Source organism: Geotrypetes seraphini, chromosome 5 (assembly GCF_902459505.1).
Source record: "Geotrypetes seraphini chromosome 5, aGeoSer1.1, whole genome shotgun sequence".
NCBI lineage: Eukaryota > Metazoa > Chordata > Amphibia > Gymnophiona > Dermophiidae > Geotrypetes > Geotrypetes seraphini.
Window position 1 is genome coordinate 250,747,587 of NC_047088.1, and position 19,061 is coordinate 250,766,647.

Here is a 19,061-nt window from a genome sequence, read left to right on the forward strand (position 1 = left end):
CCCTTCCGAGAAAGACTAGTGCGAGACCCAAAAACTCATACACTAAATTTAATTAAATTGAATATACTTGATAAAATAGGATCTCAAGCGCTCGCAGTTGCAGGTTTACAGAACTGGTCTTGGCCTGTAACTATTTCGCGAGCTATCATCGGTCCTTATATCTATTTTATTCAATTTAAAGCGTATGACTTATTAGATATCAATTATTACATTTTTTGTAGTTTAATTGATATTTCCCTTATTTCAATTTTATAATGTAATATAACTATGATGATACTTAGCTAGGGTGTATAGTTTCATACCTGGCCCTCTGACCACAATAATATGAAAAGCACATAAGTGCCATTGTTAGATTTGAGGGTCAAGGTGAGGAATATGAACAGGTTGATAAGGATGAAGTAAAATCGCTCAGATATTTCTGTCTGATGACGGATCGGGAGTAGGGACTGCAGAAGTCAAACACAAGTAAGGAAGTGAAATGGACCTTGAATAATTTTCAGAAGAGTGAGCTTAAGTAAAAGTAAGCCAAGCAACGGAGGCAGATAAGATGCTTCCGAGAGTATAGAGGGGAATTAAAATTTGGGCGGCCCTGCTGTCTGACTCAGGAGATGTGGGAATGAGAGTCCTATTCACAAAAGCAGAAGTAAGGATGGGATGGCTAGCTACAGGCCAGATTGTCTAACCTTGGTGCTTAGCCAATTAATGGAATACAGTGGTACCTCGGAATCTGAATTTAATCCGTTCCAGAACCCAGTTCAAGTTCCAAAACGTTCGAGCTCCAAGACAATTTTTCCCATTAAAAAATAATAGAAACTGGATTAATCCTTTCCTTGGTCCCACAAACTCAGCAAGATCGGGCCCCCCTGGCAGAGACAGTGAGATCGGGCCCTCCTCCAGCATAGGCAGCAAGATCGGGCCCCCGCTGGCATAGACAGCAAGATCGGCAACGGCAACTGCAAGCGTTGCTCAGCCCAAACCTTCCCTGCCAGGCAGAAACAGGAAGCTGTGTCAGAGGAGAAGCTTTGGGCTGAGCAACGCTTGCAGCTCCCGTAAGTTCGGATTCCAAAGCAGCGTTCGGATTCCGGGGCAAAATTTAATTTAAAAAAATAGTTCGGATTCCAAGTTGTTCGAGTTCTGGGGCGTTCTGATTCCGAGGTACCAGTGTAACTGTAAAATAGACGATTATAGTACAGTTTCTGGTATTCGGAGTAGCATGGTGCTAGATGTGATGTACTTAGATTTCAATAAAGTTTTTGGCAAGACTCCACATAGGTGACTTATAAATTGAGCAACCTTGGTATAAGCCAGTGATATAGTGAAGGATGTTTGCGCCCCGGGCAGAGGTGCCTGGCATAATGTCATGTGCCCCCCCTATAATGTGCTCTTCTCCACCTGCGCCCCACCCTCTTTGGCCTGGCCTCATCTCACCTTGTGCCATCTCCTCCCTCTACCTCTTCAAATTTTCACCAGCAATGAACACCATCTCCTAGACACTGTTTGTGCTGGCTAATCCTTTCTTTTGATGTCACTTCCTGATCCCACAAACAGAAAGTGACATCAGAGGGAGGGACAAGGCCAGCATGAGCAACAGTTAGGAGATGAGGCTTGCGAAGATTTGAAGAGATATGTAGGTGGGAGGGGCACTGAAGAGACCCCTCTCATTTCCAGGGGTGGAAAGATGAGAGGTGCCAGTGCCCCTACCAATATGGTGCCCAGGCCACTCTGCTCCCCCCCCCCCCACAACCATCCTGTGTCATTCTTTAGTGTCTATCTCGACCTCAGTCCTTCTGCACCAGTATTCTTCAATGCAAGGCTTAAGGGTCAGCGACTGGGCCCATTCATACTCTCTTATGTGAGCCAAGTATAGTATAATGAAGCCATTGTGACATCACCGATGAGTTTGACTCTTAGGCACTGGTGGAATGAGGCATTATGACATCACAATCTGAGCTCCGGAATGTTGCTTCTCTTTGGGTTTCTGCCAGGTACTTGTTCAATGGTACGACCTCACCTTGAATACTGAATTCAGTTCTGGTCTCCTTATCTCAAAAAAGATATAGCAGCACTAGAAAAGGTTCAAAGAAGAGTGACTAAGATGATAAAGGGGATGGAACTCCTCTCGTATGAGGAAAGACTAAGGAGGTTAGGGTTCTTCAGCTTGGAAAAGAGACAGCTGAGGGGAGATATGATTGAAGTCTACAAAATCCTGAGTGGAGTAGAACGGGTACAAGTGGATTGATTTTTCGCTTCTTCAAAAATTACAAAGACTAGGAGGGGACACTTGAAGAAGTTACAGGGAAATACTTTTAAAACCAATAGGAGGAAATATTTTTTCACTCAAAGAATAGTTAAGCTCTGGAATGTTTTGCCAGAGGATGTGATAAGAGCAGTTAATGTAGCTGGTTTTAAAAATGTTTGGACAAGTTCCTGGAGGAAAAGTCCATAAACTGTTTACGAGACAGACGTGGGAAAAGCCACTGCTTGCCCTGGATCGATGGCATGGATTGCTGCTACCATTTGGGTTTTTGCCAGGTACTTGTGACTTGGTTTGGCCTCCGTGAAGACGGGTTACTGGGCTAGATGTACCATCGATCTGACCCAGTAAGCCTATTCTTATGTTCTTATTCAAAAAAGGTACAGTTTCAGATCATATCATCCAGTTTATTCTGTACATCAGTCTTACTCCTCAATTATGTTATACACCTGCTGAAAGAGAAAGCTCTTTAGTTCTTTTTTTAATTGTATTACATATGTGGAACATTATTACATATTAAGCCCCCCCATGGATCGTTATAAATGCCGGCTCTTCCTAATTATGACTGGGATAGCCATGGAGATGATAACACGTAATTGGAACCGCCTCAATTTTACTTTTTGGTGGGCGAACCAATGCTCCAGTTATAGGTATGAAAAAATGAATGCTGAAATGCTGGGGCATTGAAGGTATTTAAACTGGTTTGGGGCTCGTTTACATCCTTTATCGTTTCTCTGTAGCTGTTTTTTGTCTTTCATTTCTGTGCCATTTCCTTACACATCCAGGGTGGGAGGGAAGGAGAGGGGTGGGATTGTACTATTGTATTATTTTAAATAAGTGTAGGTTATTGAAAGAGTATTTACATTTCTGTTATTGATTAATCGATGGGTGGGTGGGATAAAGTGATTGATTTTGAATATCTGTAAGTCGAATGTGCTTTTCTTGACTTATATGTTCTTATACCTGTGTGTTGCACTGTTAATATTAGAAAATTAATAAAGATTAAAAAAAAAAAAAAAAAATTATATTACAGGTTGAATTTCACGCATATTTTCTAGCAAGGCATTCCACACATCCTAGATCAGGGGTAGGGAACTCCGGTCCTCGAGAGCCGTATTCCAGTCAGGTTTTCAGGATTTCCCCAATGAATATGCATTGAAAGCAGTGCATGCAAATAGATCTCAAGCATATTCATTGGGGAAATCCTGAAAACCAAACTGGAATACGGCTCTCGAGGACCAGAGTTCCCTACCCCTGTCCTAGGTCCTACTATAAAAAAAACACAGAGGTCCTCTATGTTTCCAGCCTAACTGTACAAGTGGCATGAATATCACGCAGTCTTTTATTCGCCAATCTTAAAGCTTTGGGAGGTTGATACCATTTAAGATTTGATGATACTATCACTGAAACTCTTGTCGCTCATTACTTCAAATACCAATATCAAAATTTTATAGCACACTCACTGTTCAATCGACAACCAATGCAATTTCCTCAATATTGATGTGATAAGTGAACTACCACTAAAAAGCATACTTCACCATGTGTAACCTACAAAAAATAAGAAAATTTTTCAACAAAGAACAATACAGATCATAGTCCAATCCCTTGTACTAGGACTATTGGACTACTGCAACATCCTCTACCTACCTTGTCCAATAAACTTAATTAAACAACTATAGTCCGTTCAGAACACAGCTCTCAGGCTAATCTATTCACTCGGAAAATTTGACCACATCACCAATGCCTACCTAGACTCACACTGGCTACCCATACAAGCCAGAATCCAATCCAGTTCAAATTATTCATTCTATTATACAAAGTAATAAGCTGAACTGCGCCTACCTACCTAAACAATCGCCTAAATCAAAACCTTTCACCCAGAATTAGGAGAACCCAGACACCATTCTCCTACCCAGCACTCAAAGGTACCCAACGCAAAAAACTATACGACAGCCTCCTAGCTACTAAAGCAGTGAAACTTGACCCCTCCATATCCAACCTATTGACTACAACAACAGACTATAAAGCACTCCGAAAAGAAATAAAAACACTACTATTCAAAAAACATATTCGGTTAACCTAACCTAACATGAATCCCATCATGCTGGAATCTTCTTCTCTATGTCACAAAATAACCTGAAACCTCACTATGTAACTTGAAACCAACTACCTTCTAATGTAATGTAATTTCATGGAAATGTCCAACTTTCTTCCAATGTATCTTCCTGGAAATGTCCAGCTATCTTCCAATGTAATGTAACTTCCTGGAAATGCCCAGCTATCTCCCAATGTAATGTAACTTCCTGGAAATGTCCAGCTATCTCTCAATGTAATGTAACTTCCTGGAAATGTCCAGCTATCTCTCAATGTAATGTAACTTCCTGGAAATGTCCAGCTATCTCTCAATGTAATGTAACTTCCTGGAAATGTCCAGCTATCTCCCAATGTAATGTAACTTCCTGGAAATGTCCAGCTATCTCCCAATGTAATGTAACTTCCTGGAAATGTCCAGCTATCTCCCAATGTAATGTAACTTCCTGGAAATGTCCAGCTATCTCCCAATGTAATGTAACTTCCTGGAAATGTCCAGCTATCTCCCAATGTAATGTAACTTCCTGGAAATGTCCAGCTATCTCCCAATGTAATGTAACTTCCTGGAAATGTCCAGCTATCTCCCAATGTAATGTAACTTCCTGGAAATGTCCAGCTATCTCCCAATGTAATGTAACTTCCTGGAAATGTCCAGCTATCTCCCAATGTAATGTATCTTCCTGGAAATGTCCAGCTATCTCCCAATGTAATGTAACTTCCTGGAAATGTCCAGCTATCTCCCAATGTAATGTAACTTCCTGGAAATGTCCAGCTATCTCCCAATGTAATCCGCTTAGAACCGCAAGGTACAAGCGGAATAGAAATCCGTAATGTAATGTAATGTAATGTAATAACTCTCGCTTACAGCATTTTGGGCCACTTGCAATGCTTTTATCAAACCTTTGGACAACCCAAATTCCATTTTTACCTATTAGTTAATTTCTTCTATTTGTATCTTCACTTTCCAGACTTCTTTCCCATACTGGGACAGACCAAAAGTCCAACAAGCCCAGTATCCTGTTTCCAACAGTGGCCAACCTGATCCCAAATAGTAAAACAGATTTTATGCTGCTTATCCTAGGAATAAGCAGTGGATTTCCCCAAGCCATCTCAATAATGGCCTATGGATGTCTCTTTAAGGAATTTAGCCAAACATTTCTTTTAAACCCTGCTAATCTAAATGATTTTACCACATTCTACGACAACAAATTTGAGAGTTTAATTACACATTGTGTGAAGAAATATTTTCTCCAGTTTGTTTTAAATCTATTACTTAGTAGCTTCATCGCATGTCTCCTAGTCCAAGTATATTTGTAAAGAGTGAACAAGTGATTCACATCTACCCTTTCCACTCCACTCATTATTTTATAGACGCCTATCATATCACCCCTGAGCCACCTCTTCTCCAAGCTGAAGAGCCCTAGCCGCTTCAGCCTCTCCTCATAGGGAAGTCATCTCATCCCTTTTATGAATTTTGTCGCCCTTCTCTGTACCTTTTCTAATTCCGCTATTTCTGTTTTGCGATACGATGACCGGAATTGCACATAGTATTTGAGGTGCGGCTTTTCATAGCTTTTCCAGATTCTGTTGCCTGTCTTCCTCTTTCTGTGATCTCATGTAGTTCACAATAACCAACCTTTTCTAACTTACTTGTTCAGCTACTGATTTAGAGGTAAGTAACCCTTCCCCATAGACACTGTTGTCTTCGTTCTCCCCTTCTGCTTACCACACACTTGCACACAATAGAAAATGATGGGATGTTTTATTGCATCACTTACCTGAATTTTCCTAACCAGGAGTCTGCGATAACGGCTCCAAAGATTGGTGTGAAATAACAGAGACCACTGAAGGCATGATAGACGGTAGTGGACAGAGTCTCATCCCAGTGAAGATAATAAAGGAAATACAAAGTCAACACAGCTGAAAAATAAACAGACAACAAAAGAATTACAATTCTTCATGTTATGGAAGCCTAGTTCTGTGGTCGTCACTCCCGGACTCTTAAAGGAGGCAAAATGTTCAGGTTTTCAGGATATTCCTAATGACTATGCATGCTATAAATGTGTCCACAACACAGGTTGTATGTATGCAATTCTATCTCATACCCATTTGCTATGGGGCTCATAATCAAAACTTAAACACGCTTAAAAACCCGCCAAGTCGGCTCTTGAACGACCTGAAAGACAGGTCGCCCAAGAGCCGACAATCAAACCAACTTTCTGGACGTGCCGCGAGACTTTTTATGCCTCTGAATGCTGTTGTGTACCCAGAGCTGATAGGGGTGTATCTGGAGGAGTGGTTAGGGCAGTATGTGGGCGGGATGGGGGCCAGCCTAGACTTCGTTGTCCTGCAGGGATAAACAAATGTTTTCAAAGACTTCCTGGACGAAAAGTATACGTGGCGAGTTAGACGATGTGTAAACAGGAATACACTTCCCCCTCCCCATTCGCAGTTCCTGCACTCGCGGTTTCATATAATCGCGATTTTTTTCTGGGGAGGGGGAAAATTTTAAAAAAAACAGTCTTAATGTAAAAATAATCCATCTTTTTTTTCCTCCCTGCCGCCTTCCCGGCCTTACCTGGTGGTCTAGAGGCTCTTTCGGGGCAGGAGCGATCTTCGTACGCTCCTGCCCCCATGCAGATCGCCATGAGGAAATGGCTGCTGGGAGTTTCCGTAGTCTCTCGAGACTACATCGGGAACTCCCTACAGCCATTTCCTGATGGCGATCTGCATGGGGCAGGAGCGTAGGAAGATCACTCCTGCCCCGAAAGCCCTCTAGACCACCAGGAAAGGCCGGGAAGGCGGCAGGGAAGTGGGGGTGAGTCAGAGCCGGATAATCGCGGTTTTTCAGCATTCGCGGTCCGGCTCTGCCCGTATCCCCCGCGAATGATGAGGGAGAAGTGTAAGTGCTAAAAAGGTATCCAAAGTGACCAGATAGACACTGCAGAGACCCCCCCGCACTCCCCCAATGTTCACTGACCTCCTCACACCCCCACAAAGATCAGAATAAAAATGTACATACCGGTCTCCAGAACATCAGCACCTGGTATAGGAAAGCCTAGTAGAGCTATGCACAGGTGTCTTAAATAGCCTGTGGGGTGGGCTAGTGAACCATAGAGAGGAGGACCCAGGCCCACAAGCCACTCTAACCACTACATTTATGGTGGAACATATGCGCCCACCAACCCCTCCCCAAAACCTACTCTACTGCCATATAGGTGCCACCTGCAGCCATAAGGGCTATTGGGGTTGTAGACAGGTGGGTATAGTGAGTTTTGGGGGGGCTCAACATAACCCATAAGGGAGTTCTGGTGAGATGTTTATCTGGCACCCCTTTTTGTGAAGTTCACAGTGTGACAAACCCAGTGCCAGCTTTGTCCCAAAGAAAAGTAGTAAAATCATCCGTTCCCTGACAAGAAGAGCAGACCAGGTCAATGGTAGACATCAGGAGTCAACTGTCTACTCTTCTGACAGTGAGGTTGAACAAGACAGAGACTGGTTTGTTAGCAACAGACAGACAGCAAAGCGGGTTTATTTTTAAGCCAGCAAGGTTTATTGCCCGTAAGGGAAAGTCTGTCTCTTTAAGGCAGCCCCAGGGAAAATCTGTGTTCTACAACCAAGGAAGCCAAGCCCCATCCTCCTACCCAGGTGCAGGGGGCGTGACTATTACAAACAAAGAGCAGGTCCTGAATCAGAAAGGGGGGCAGGAACATGAAGGGTGCAGCTATTCTCCTGAGCTGTGGCTAGGCAAGGAGGTGGAAATGGCACAGGAAGGACTGCCTCAAGCCACAGAAGGACCAGAAGTCTGTGAGGAAATGGACATAACCAGGTGGCCAGAGGAGCCAGCAACACTTCCCAAGTGTATGGTGGTGGGTCCTTAAGGTGGAAAGGAATAGCATTGTTGTTTGCTGAACTGCATTTTTTTATGAATACATTTCTGAATAAGTTTAATGTTGCTTGAAATACTGCCTATAACATCCTAAGTGGTTTATATTAAAACTTTTTTTTTTTAAGGATAAAAGGGGAGACCTCACATGACAGTATAAGAACATAAGCTGTGCCTCTGCTGGGTCAGACCTGAGGTCCATCATGCCCAGCAGTCCGCTCACGCAGCAGCCCATCAGGTCCAGGACCTGTATAATAGCCCTCTATCTATACCCTTCTATCCCCTTTTCCTTCAGAAAATTATCCAATCCCTTCTTGAACTCCAATATCGTACCCTGTCCTATCACTCCCTCTGGAAGCGCGTTCCAGGTATCCACCACCTGTTGGGTGAAGAAGAACTTCCTATCATTGGTTCTGAATCTGTCCCCTTTTAAATTTTCGGAATGCCCTCTCGTTCTTGTAGTTGTCGAAAGTTTGAAGAATCTGTCCCTCTCCACTTTCTCTATGCCCTTTGTTATCTTATAAGTCTCTATCATATTCCCTCTAAGTCTCCACTTCTCCAGCGAAAAAAGCCCCAGTCTCTCTAATCTTTCAGCGTATGAAAGGTTTTCCATACCTTTTATCAAATGTGTCGCTCTCTTCTGAACCCTCTCGAGTATCGCCATATCCTTCTTTAGGTAAGGCGACCAATATTGGACGCAGTACTCCAGATTCAGGCGCACCATCGCCCGATACAACGGCAGGATAACTTCTTTCATTCTGCTTGTAATACCCTTCTTGATTATTCCTAGCATTCTATTCGCTTCCTTAGTGGCCGCTGCGCATTGTGCCGACAGCTTCATTGTCATGTCAACTATAACCCCCAAGTCTAATCTAATCTAATCTAATCCTTAGGTTTGTATACCGCATCATCTCCACGTTCGTAGAGCTCGACGCGGTTTACAGTAGGAGAAATAGGAAGGAACTACAACAGAGGGTTAGAGGTAGAAGTGTGAAGAAAATTTTGAGGACTTGGGATGCCAAGATATAAGAGTTTCCTTGATTCCTAAGTTGGAGGGAGACTTACATTTTTTGAGAAAAGCCAGGTTTTCAGATGTTTGCAGAAAACTTGGAGAGAGCTCAAGTTCCGAAGAGGGGAGGTAAGGTTGTTCCAGAGCTCAGTGATTTTGAAGTGGAAGGAGGTCCCTAGCTTTCCTGTGTGGGAAATGCCTTTTAGCGAGGGGAAGGATAGTTTTAATTTGTGGGAGGATCTGGTGGTATTAGGATTTGAGGAATTCCAAGAAAGAGGGATAAAGGGAGGGAGGATACCATATAGGATTTTGAAAGTTAAACAGGCGCATTTATAGTGGACCCTGGCGATTATCGGAAGCCAGTGGAGCTTGGCCAGGAGCGGGGAGACATGGTCAAATTTACCTTTCTTGGGAACTCTCACTCAATAACACTGCTGAAAGGCAGTAAGCTCTGTAGGAGGAAGGAAGGAAGGGGTATTTTTGTGTTTTGTGTGTGTGTGGGGAGGGGGGGTTCTCTTTCAGCTGCCCACCAGGACAGCTGAAAGCCAGTTAAAAGGAAAGGAACTGTGTTATCAAGTTGGGCATTATTTTCTGGTTTTGCATTGCCTTTATTTCCCCCCTTACCTTTACTGCCAGAGTGGTACTGCAACTCAGCAAGGAGGGAACCGCCCTGTAAAAACTCATGTGAGGAAAGACCTGAGAACAACGGTGCAATGCTGAGAATCTTTGAATTCGCTTTTTTGGATACTGCTGCAAAGGCTCTTGTTTCTCTTATTCCTTACAAACACGAACCTGCGTACCACTTGTTAATGAAAGCATTGTGGCTGTTTTCATTTGATAGTGCCTGCCTTTTGTGTATTAGGATAGAGCTATCTCAGAGCCCAAGCTCTCGCCCGCGGTGCAGGCAGCCTTAGCATCCAGTTTCAAAGCGGTGATGTTCTGTTTATTTCGCTCGCTTGATTAACCCCCCATGTTTTATGACGGAGACAGTGAACCGCAAGACTTGACAAAATACTACCCTGGTGCAGGGTTACCAGACGTCCTGCACTTTCTCCGGGTTTTGAAAAGCTTCTATCAAATCTCCATCGAGCAAGGAGCGCCTGGATGAGAGAAGGCAGTGGGGGAGGGGGGGGGGGCTGGGTGTAACTGAGTGGGCAGGTCTAGGGGTCCGAGTTTTCCAAACGGAAAATCTAGTAACCCTACGCTGGTGAAATATACCTACCTGTGTTGACCAGAAAGCCCAGGACAGTGAAATCACAACGTGCATTGTTTAAACAGACAGAAGGAAAAGTGTTTTTGTTTTGGGCTGCTGGGTATTTTTTTGTTCTTCTGGAATTTGACCATTCTGAACTGGGTCCAGTAGATATTTTTTAATTTATCTACTGCTTCTTGATTTGGTGATATTCATTTCACTGACCAGTGTATCTGGTGGCCCTAAGCAGACGCCTAGGCCAGGGTTTTTCCTGAAGGGCAGCAGCAGCTTCCAGCGGCCTTGCATGGACAGCCGGTAGCTCGGCAGTCCTCACTGAGGGGGAGGGGGGCAGCCATGTGGGCACCTACAGCGTGCTCTGACCCAGCCCTTCCTATTCCAGCGATAGCGGCGGCTCGGGCTGGCCTTGCCTCCATCCCTTTCTCCCTGCGCTCTATACTCTCTCTCCCCCCCTACCCCCCCATGTGCCGCTCATGTGCCTCTGGAGTCGTGCTGGGCCTTGTTCGCGGCAGCTTTTGCCTTCCGTGCCCTGGAGTTTCTGCCTGTGCCACCAATGCAGCAATACACCTACTTAATAGACTATTAAGATAGTCTTGTAGTGTGGCCAGTACTGTCTCAATACTAGAATTAGATCTAAAACCTGACCTCACTTGCTCTGCTTAGAGAGAACATAGGTAGATGGATGGCCACTACTCTCACCTTCCATCATTCCACAATGTCAGCCCAGAGGCAAGTCCTGTGGTCAGTCAGCCAGTGCCTGAGCCTCTCCTCCTCGCCGAAACCTCTGCTCCTTCTCCTCATCTCTCCTTGTGTAGCACCCCCACCCCCTCCACTGGCGGTAATAGGAGGCTCAGGGCCGCGGCTGGAGGACATCCGCGCATGCGTGCGACATCATCTCATCTACATCTGGATATTTCCATGTGCCCTCCAGCCGCTGCCCCGAGATTAGTGTACCACAGCTTAAAAAGTTTGCGACACGCTGGTCTATGCCAGTGGTTCTCAACCCTGTCCTGGGGACCAGTCGGGTTTTCAAGATATCCCTAATGAATATGCATGAGAGAGATTGGCTTATAACGGAAGTGACAAGTATGCAAATCTCTCTCATGCATAGTCATTAGGGATATCTTGAAAACCCGGCCGGCTGGTCCCCAGGACAGGGTTGAGAACCACTGGCCTATGAGGTCAAAAGCTGTAGACAAATCCAACACTACCACCCGAACCACGTGTATGTAGCTTACCACAGATACAAGGACAGAGGCTAAATATATAAATGAATAATCAGCTTTGATTTTATTTTAGGATGGGAGTATCCCTAATCCAGACATCTGTAACAAAAATGAAAAGAGGAAATGTCTATTCACATACCTTTCATGCCATAGTACGAGAAGCGTTCACAGAACTCGTTGACCACGATGAAAGGGATGCTTATGGGATAGCGGGATCCACAGAGTTTCTAACGTAAGATAAAAATGTGCAGGTTAGTCGGAGGGGCGGGAGTAATAAGACAGCTTAACTAACTCTTTTCGCCCGGGAACATCCCTGCGACAATCAGTGGCCCTGGAAAGCAGCGAAAACAACATATCTGCCCCCTTGCACACCCTGTTTCTTTCCCATTAGATCTCTATACTGCTTTGTAGTTAATCAAATTAATAAACATTATGCATTATTATGGATGTATCGGTGTAGTCGAGGGTGTGGCCTGGAGCCCCCGCAAGTCGGTCAGAGTGGTGAAAGTAAAACAAAAAACTATTTATATTCACAAGTATATAAAGCCTCTTTCTTACATAAACTGAATAAACTAAGAACAAAAGTGTCTTCGTTCATGTAATAACCTTCTTACAGCCCTGCCCCTGACAGGGCCCCCAGCCTCAGTATGCACTAGTTTTGTTTTAGGGATTAATCAAAACCTGGCTCGACCTCAAGGATTAACAGCTTCCAAGGTTCCAACTTGGCTTATCGGAATTAAACTTCTGCTGCCAACACTCGGCAAGTCACTTAACCCTCCTTTGCTCCAGGTACAAAATATATATATAATATGTAAAACACTTCGATTGTAACCACAGAAAGGATGTATATCAAATCCCTTCCCCTTTTCCCTTTCCCTAACAGGCATCAGGCATGAAGGCATCTGCTGGCATGAAGGCATCGCTTGTCTTCCATGGGTCTCTCTGGTTTAGTTGTGCTTGGAAGTTTTATGCAAGCCCTCCCTGAGCCACATTCTCTCTGCTTTCTATTGCAGAATGTGAATAGGAGTGGTAGACCCTGAACGTTTTTCAGAGGGTTCTGTTTGTGAAGAGCTAGCTAAATTAAAGGTAGGCAAAGCGATGGGGCCGGATGGTATACCTGTACATCCGAGGGAGCTGAAGGAACTTAGGGAAGTTCTGGTGGCTCCACTCTAGTCAGGAGTGGTACCGGAGGACTGGAGAAGGGCGGATATGGTCCCCTCTACACAGAAGTGGAAGTAAGAAAGAAGCAGGGATCATATGCTTTCATTTCAAGCAGCTTTCCACGATAAGATTTTCCGACCGTTGTTCTTCTCATCTCATTCTTAAGAACATTTTAGAAAACAACTCAAGACATCTTTTTTCCAAAATATTTGGTCGATTAAATCTCTAATGCTTTCTTCCTTTGTTATTATGTATAACTTTGTAAACCGCATTGAACTTAAGGTTATGCGGTATAGAAATACGATGTTATGTTATGTTACAGGCCAGTAAGTCTGACTTCTGTGGTAAGCAAATTAATGGAAAATGCTTTTAAAACAGAGAATGGTGAAGTTTCTGGAATCTGGTGGATTACAAGACTGGAGGCAACATGGATTCGCTAGACAAATCTGATCAATGTCTTTGACTGGGTGACCAAAGAATTGGATAGAGGATGTGCACTAGATGTGGTGTATTTAGATTTTAGCAAAGCCTTTGACAGTGTTCCACACAGACGTCTGATAAATAGACTGAGTGCCCTCGGGATGGGTTCCAAAGTGGCGGGCTGGGTCAGGAACTAGTTGAGTAGAAGGCGACAGAGGGTAGTGGTCAATGGAGATCGCTCTGAGGAAAGGGATGTTACCAGTGGTGTGCCTCAAGGTTCTGTTCTTGGGCCTGTTCTTTTTAACATTTTTGTGAACGATATTGCTGAAGGGCTGTCAGGTAAGATTTGACTCTTTGCGAATGATACCAAAATCCGTGGACACTACGGATGAAGAAAGACCTGGCGAAGCTTGAAGAATGGCCTGAAATTTGGCAACTAAAATTTTAACGCTAAGAAATTCAAGGTCACGCATTTGGGCTGCAAAAACCCGAGGGAATGGTACCGTTTAGGGGGTGAAGAACTTGTGTGCAAGACGGAAGAGTGGGACTTGGGTGTGATTGTATGTGATGATCTTAAGGTGACCAAACAGGTTGAAAAGGTGATGGTGAAAGCTAGAAGGATGCTAGGTTGCATAGGGAGAGGTATGGCCAGTAGGAGAAAGGAGGTATTGATGCCCCTGTATAAGACTCTAGTGAGACCCTTCCTCTGGACAGACTCCATTCTTTTTATATCTTTTTGAAGATGTGGTCTCTAGAATTGTATTCAATATTCTAAATGAGGTCTCACCAGAGTCTTTATACAGGGGCATCAATACCTCCTTTTTCCTACTGGCCATACCTCTCTACCTGTGCACCCTAGCATCCTTCTAGCTTTCGCGGTCGCCTTTTAAATAATTTACCCCTATCGGGCAAATACATAGAAGTCGCCAGCATGTTGCATGAGAGAGCTCAGCCGGGTCCACTGGCGCCAAATCCAGTGGGTGCCAAAGAGTCCAATGTCATTTCATTTTCGACATGCTCAGAAGATCTCCGAGGGAGAGGAAGCAATGGCTGGGCAAACAGGAGAGGCGGTATTTAGTTCCATCTCCTGTCATTTTCTGTGGTACAAATGGTGTCATCCGGGCAGCGAAGCCCGATAGCAAGGGCCGACGCAGTTAATGCTCCAACGACCATAGGGATTGAATGGGCTTCGAAGCATTTGTCATGCGGCTCTCGCTAGTGCACCCTTGTAAAAAAGGGGACCTAAGAGAGGAATGAATGAAGAAAGAGGAGCCTGGAAGAGATGAAATTCATAGATTTACGGTATGAGAGGATACCTGCAGAAGAAAGATAGGACCTAAGTAGAGTCTGAGGTTACTTCAGGCAGATCCTAAGACATGTAGAGTGATGTGTGAATTGCATTTCTGGATTCCATTAACTGGAAGTCTGTTTCTTATCAACTGGCCGCCATTCAAGAAGTTGTGCATCGGAGAGATTTTTTTTAATGTTGAACAGTCATCACTGTGTGGAATGTGCTGATTTAGGGCAGTGGGGAAAGTCACATCGCCCAGGAGTTCTGGAGCTGACAACTACCTTCATGTCTTATAAAGTAATAAAAAGATCATTTTCTTAAATTACAAGGTATATGTGAATTCCCTATTAACAGGAATCGGTTTTATTTGAGAAACAATAGATGTTAATAGGACAGCAGAATTTCCTTTTTTTTATTTTTAAGGGAGGATGAAGATAGGAGACAAGGGGCTGGATTCACTTTACCTTCCCGATCGTGTCCGATCCTTGGCAGGCCGACAAATTCTCAACACATCCTCATGCAAATGGGGGCGATCATAGGCACGCCCCTCCTCCCCCCCCCCCCCCCACACACAGACACACACACCAACCGCACGGATCGCTCTCCAGAGATCCTGTCGCATGCGCAGACCATCTCCTTTGCCTGTAGATGATCTACGCTTGCTCACTGCGAATAGAGAGCTTGAAACTTTTTTTTGTTGTGGTTATCACAGAGCTGGAAACATTTGCGAGCCTGTGGTTTTAACTTGCGGGTTGAAAGCGGGACTGCACCGTGGGTTAAAACCACGGAGTTGGGGCAGAGAGCAGCAGAAGCAGAATCAGGGCAGAGAGCAGGAGAAGCAGAATCAGGGCGGAGAGCAGAGGAAGCAGAATCAGGGCGGAGAGCAGAGGAAGCAGAATCAGGGCGGAGAGCAGAGGAAGCAGAATCAGGGCGGAGAGCAGGAGAAGCAGAATCAGGGCGGAGAGCAGGAGAAGCAGAATCGGGGCGGAGAGCAAAGGAAGCAGAATCAGGGCGGAGAGCAGGAGAAGCAGAATCAGGGCGGAGAGCAGAGGAAGCAGAATCAGGGCAGAGAGCAGAGGAAGCAGGATCAGGGCGGAGAGCAGAGAAAGAGAATCAGGGCGGAGAGCAGGAGAAGCAGAATCAGGGCGGAGAGCAGGAGAAACAGAATCAGGGCAGAGAGCAGAGGAAGCAGAATCAGGGCAGAGAGCAGGAGAAACAGAATCAGGGCAGAGAGCAGAGGAAGCAGAATCAGGGCAGAGAGCAGAGGAAGCAGAATCAGGGCAGAGAGCAGAGGAAGCAGAATCAGGGCAGAGAGCAGAGGAAGCAGAATCAGGGCGGAGAGCAGAGGAAGCAGAATCAGGGCGGAGAGCAGAGGAAGCAGAATCAGGGCAGAGAGCAGGAGAAACAGAATCAGGGCGGAGAGCAGGAGAAACAGAATCAGGGCGGAGAGCAGGAGAAACAGAATCAGGGCGGAGAGCAGAGGAAGCAGAATCAGGGCAGAGAGCAGAGGAAGCAGAATCAGGGCGGAGAGCAGAGGAAGCAGAATCAGGGCGGAGAGCAGAGGAAGCAGAATCAGGGCGGAGAGTAGAGGAAGCAGAATCAGGGCGGAGAGCAGAGGAAGCAGAATCAGGGCGGAGAGCAGAGGAAGCAGAATCAGGGCGGAGAGCAGAGGAAGCAGAATCAGGGCGGAGAGCAGAGGAAGCAGAATCAGGGCAGAGAGCAGGAGAAACAGAATCAGGGCGGAGAGCAGGAGAAACAGAATCAGGGCGGAGAGCAGGAGAAACAGAATCAGGGCGGAGAGCAGGAGAAACAGAATCAGGGCGGAGAGCAGAGGAAGCAGAATCAGGGCAGAGAGCAGAGGAAGCAGAATCAGGGCGGAGAGCAGAGGAAGCAGAATCAGGGCGGAGAGCAGAGGAAGCAGAATCAGGGCGGAGAGTAGAGGAAGCAGAATCAGGGCGGAGAGTAGAGGAAGCAGAATCAGGGCGGAGAGCAGGAGAAGCAGAATCAGGGCGGAGAGCAGGAGAAACAGAATCAGGGCGGAGAGCAGGAGAAACAGAATCAGGGCGGAGAGCAGGAGAAACAGAATCAGGGCGGAGAGCAGGAGAAACAGAATCAGGGCAGAGAGCAGAGGAAGCAGAATCAGGGCAGAGAGCAGAGGAAGCAGAATCAGGGCGGAGAGCAGAGGAAGCAGAATCAGGGCGGAGAGCAGAGGAAGCAGAATCAGGGCGGAGAGTAGAGGAAGCAGAATCAGGGCAGAGAGCAGAGGAAGCAGAATCAGGGCAGAGAGCAGAGGAAGCAGAATCAGGGCGGAGAGCAGAGGAAGCAGAATCAGGGCAGAGAGCAGAGGAAGCAGAATCAGGGCAGAGAGCAGGAGAAACAGAATCAGGGCGGAGAGCAGGAGAAACAGAATCAGGGCGGAGAGCAGGAGAAACAGAATCAGGGCAGAGAGCAGAGGAAGCAGAATCAGGGCAGAGAGCAGAGGAAGCAGAATCAGGGCGGAGAGCAGAGGAAGCAGAATCAGGGCGGAGAGCAGAGGAAGCAGAATCAGGGCGGAGAGTAGAGGAAGCAGAATCAGGGCGGAGAGCAGGAGAAGCAGAATCAGGGCGGAGAGCAGAGGAAGCAGAATCAGGGCAGAGAGCAGAGGAAGCAGAATCAGGGCAGAGAGCAGAGGAAGCAGAATCAGGGCGGAGAGCAGAGGAAGCAGAATCAGGGCAGAGAGCAGGAGAAACAGAATCAGGGCGGAGAGCAGGAGAAGCAGAATCAGGGCGGAGAGCAGGAGTTTTTAAACAAGCGACTGGTCTTCAGCAATCACTTGTTTTTTTGATCGGGCAGCCCAGTCGGTGTTGCTGAAATTGTTTTGTGAATCGCATCCTTCCTACTTTGCATGCGTGGATCGGAGGATGATCAGCACAGAGGTTAGTGGATCGGGTCGGTACACGATCGGTAGGCTTAGCGAATATACCCCAGGTAGGGATGGGGGTTCTTAAAACTGGCAAACCCATTTCATACTTAAAGACAGTGGCTGCCCTCAGTGCTTAAGAGGAAAGAGATTTGCAATTTTTTTCTGGCTTTAGAATGACAGAAGGTTAACAAAGGCGTCGTGTGTACCTGACATTTTCCTAATTCTTAATGCACTGAATAAGAAGTGAAAGGAGAGAGGCAGTGATGCGTTTCGACACTGTGATCAAACACGAGCACTTCAAAAGCCTCTAGTGATCTGCGAAACAACCCACCAGCTGTTACATTTTCCTAGCGCTGTAATACGAAGAACAGGATCAGCACCCCCCTCCCCCACCAAAAAAAGGAAATTAAAGAGTACCGAATGGGCTACCCCTTGCTGCTCTGTGTAAAATTTCTGTCACTTCTTCCCTACAAAGGGCTTTGAATACCTGAGTGAATAGTGTTGGCTGAAAACTCCTTTATCCTTTGAAAATCCTGACTCAATAATGGAGCTAATCTCGATGCCTACGGAAGGGAAATGAATTATTACCTGTGATAGTACGCTGGGGGAAAAAAAATCATGTCACACTTCATTAACCCCCTCCCCCTTTTACAAAACCATGAAAGTGGTTTGGAGCGCTGGCTGGTAGGCTGAATGTTCTGCGCTTCACCCGGCACTCATAGAGTTCCTATGAGCGTCGGGAGCAGCGCATTCAGCCTGCCGGCCTGCGCTAAAAACCGCTTTTGCGGTTTTGTAAAAAGGGGGAGGGGTTTAATTCATTTTCTCTCTCCTCTCCTCCCCAAAGAGCCCAGGACGGGTTACAGGTCAACATGCACAATATATAATTAACAGGTTACAATTTCCCATAGTTACAACACAAGATGTTTCAGGTACAAATTTTTATCCTAACATGACACATATTGAGGATCTTGTATCAATATACATTTCTTTGTAATCTATTGTTCATGGGCAGGGGAGTTAGATAAATACCGCGTTTCCCCGAAAATAAGACAGTGTCTTATATTCATTTTGGGCCTAAAAAATGCATTAGGTCTTATTTTTGGGCAGGGCTTAATTTTTTCATGTACTGTACATAATCATCTCTCCCTTCCTCTCCTTAACCTCAATTCCTCATCTTTCCTTTCTCTCCCCCATATGTGCAACATCTTTCTTCCCCTCTCATCCGTCCCCTTGTGCCTTCCTTCTGCAGCATCTTTCTATCCCTCCATCCCTCCCATCCCCCTGTGCAGCAGAACCCTTGAGCACCTGCCCCCCCATCCCTGCCATGTAACCAAACACCCGCTGACCCTCCATCCTTCCCTCCCGCTAGCCATAAATACCTTCCCGCAGAGCAGCATCGGGCCAGCAGCACTTTAAACGGGACGCTTTGAGGCATTCTCGTTGGGGCCTTCCGTGTGCAGTGTTACTGATTACATCATCAGTGACGCGGCAGAGAGAATTCTCCAACAAGAAGGCCGCGAAGCATCCTGTTTAGAGTGCTGCTGGCCTGACGCTGCTCTGCGGGAAGGTATTTATGGCTAGCGGGCAGTGGGGGTTCAGATGGGAGGAAAG

General features: G+C 45.9%; 1 protein-coding gene across 5 annotated transcripts in view; it reads right to left on the minus strand.

Moving 5' to 3' along the window:
* The window catches only part of SLC15A2 (solute carrier family 15 member 2), a 169,303-nt gene that overhangs the window by 128,426 nt on the left and 21,816 nt on the right, over window positions 1-19,061 (minus strand). For 4 of the 5 annotated variants that reach the window (XM_033946704.1, XM_033946706.1, XM_033946703.1 and 1 more), the window contains exons 2-3: window positions 11,816-11,903; window positions 6,124-6,265 (exon numbers count right to left, since the gene is read on the minus strand). In XM_033946704.1, the coding sequence (XP_033802595.1) occupies window positions 6,124-6,265; window positions 11,816-11,903 (230 nt within the window). The remainder of the gene's footprint in view (window positions 1-6,123; window positions 6,266-11,815; window positions 11,904-19,061) is intronic. The other variant, XM_033946707.1, reaches the window with a different exon arrangement.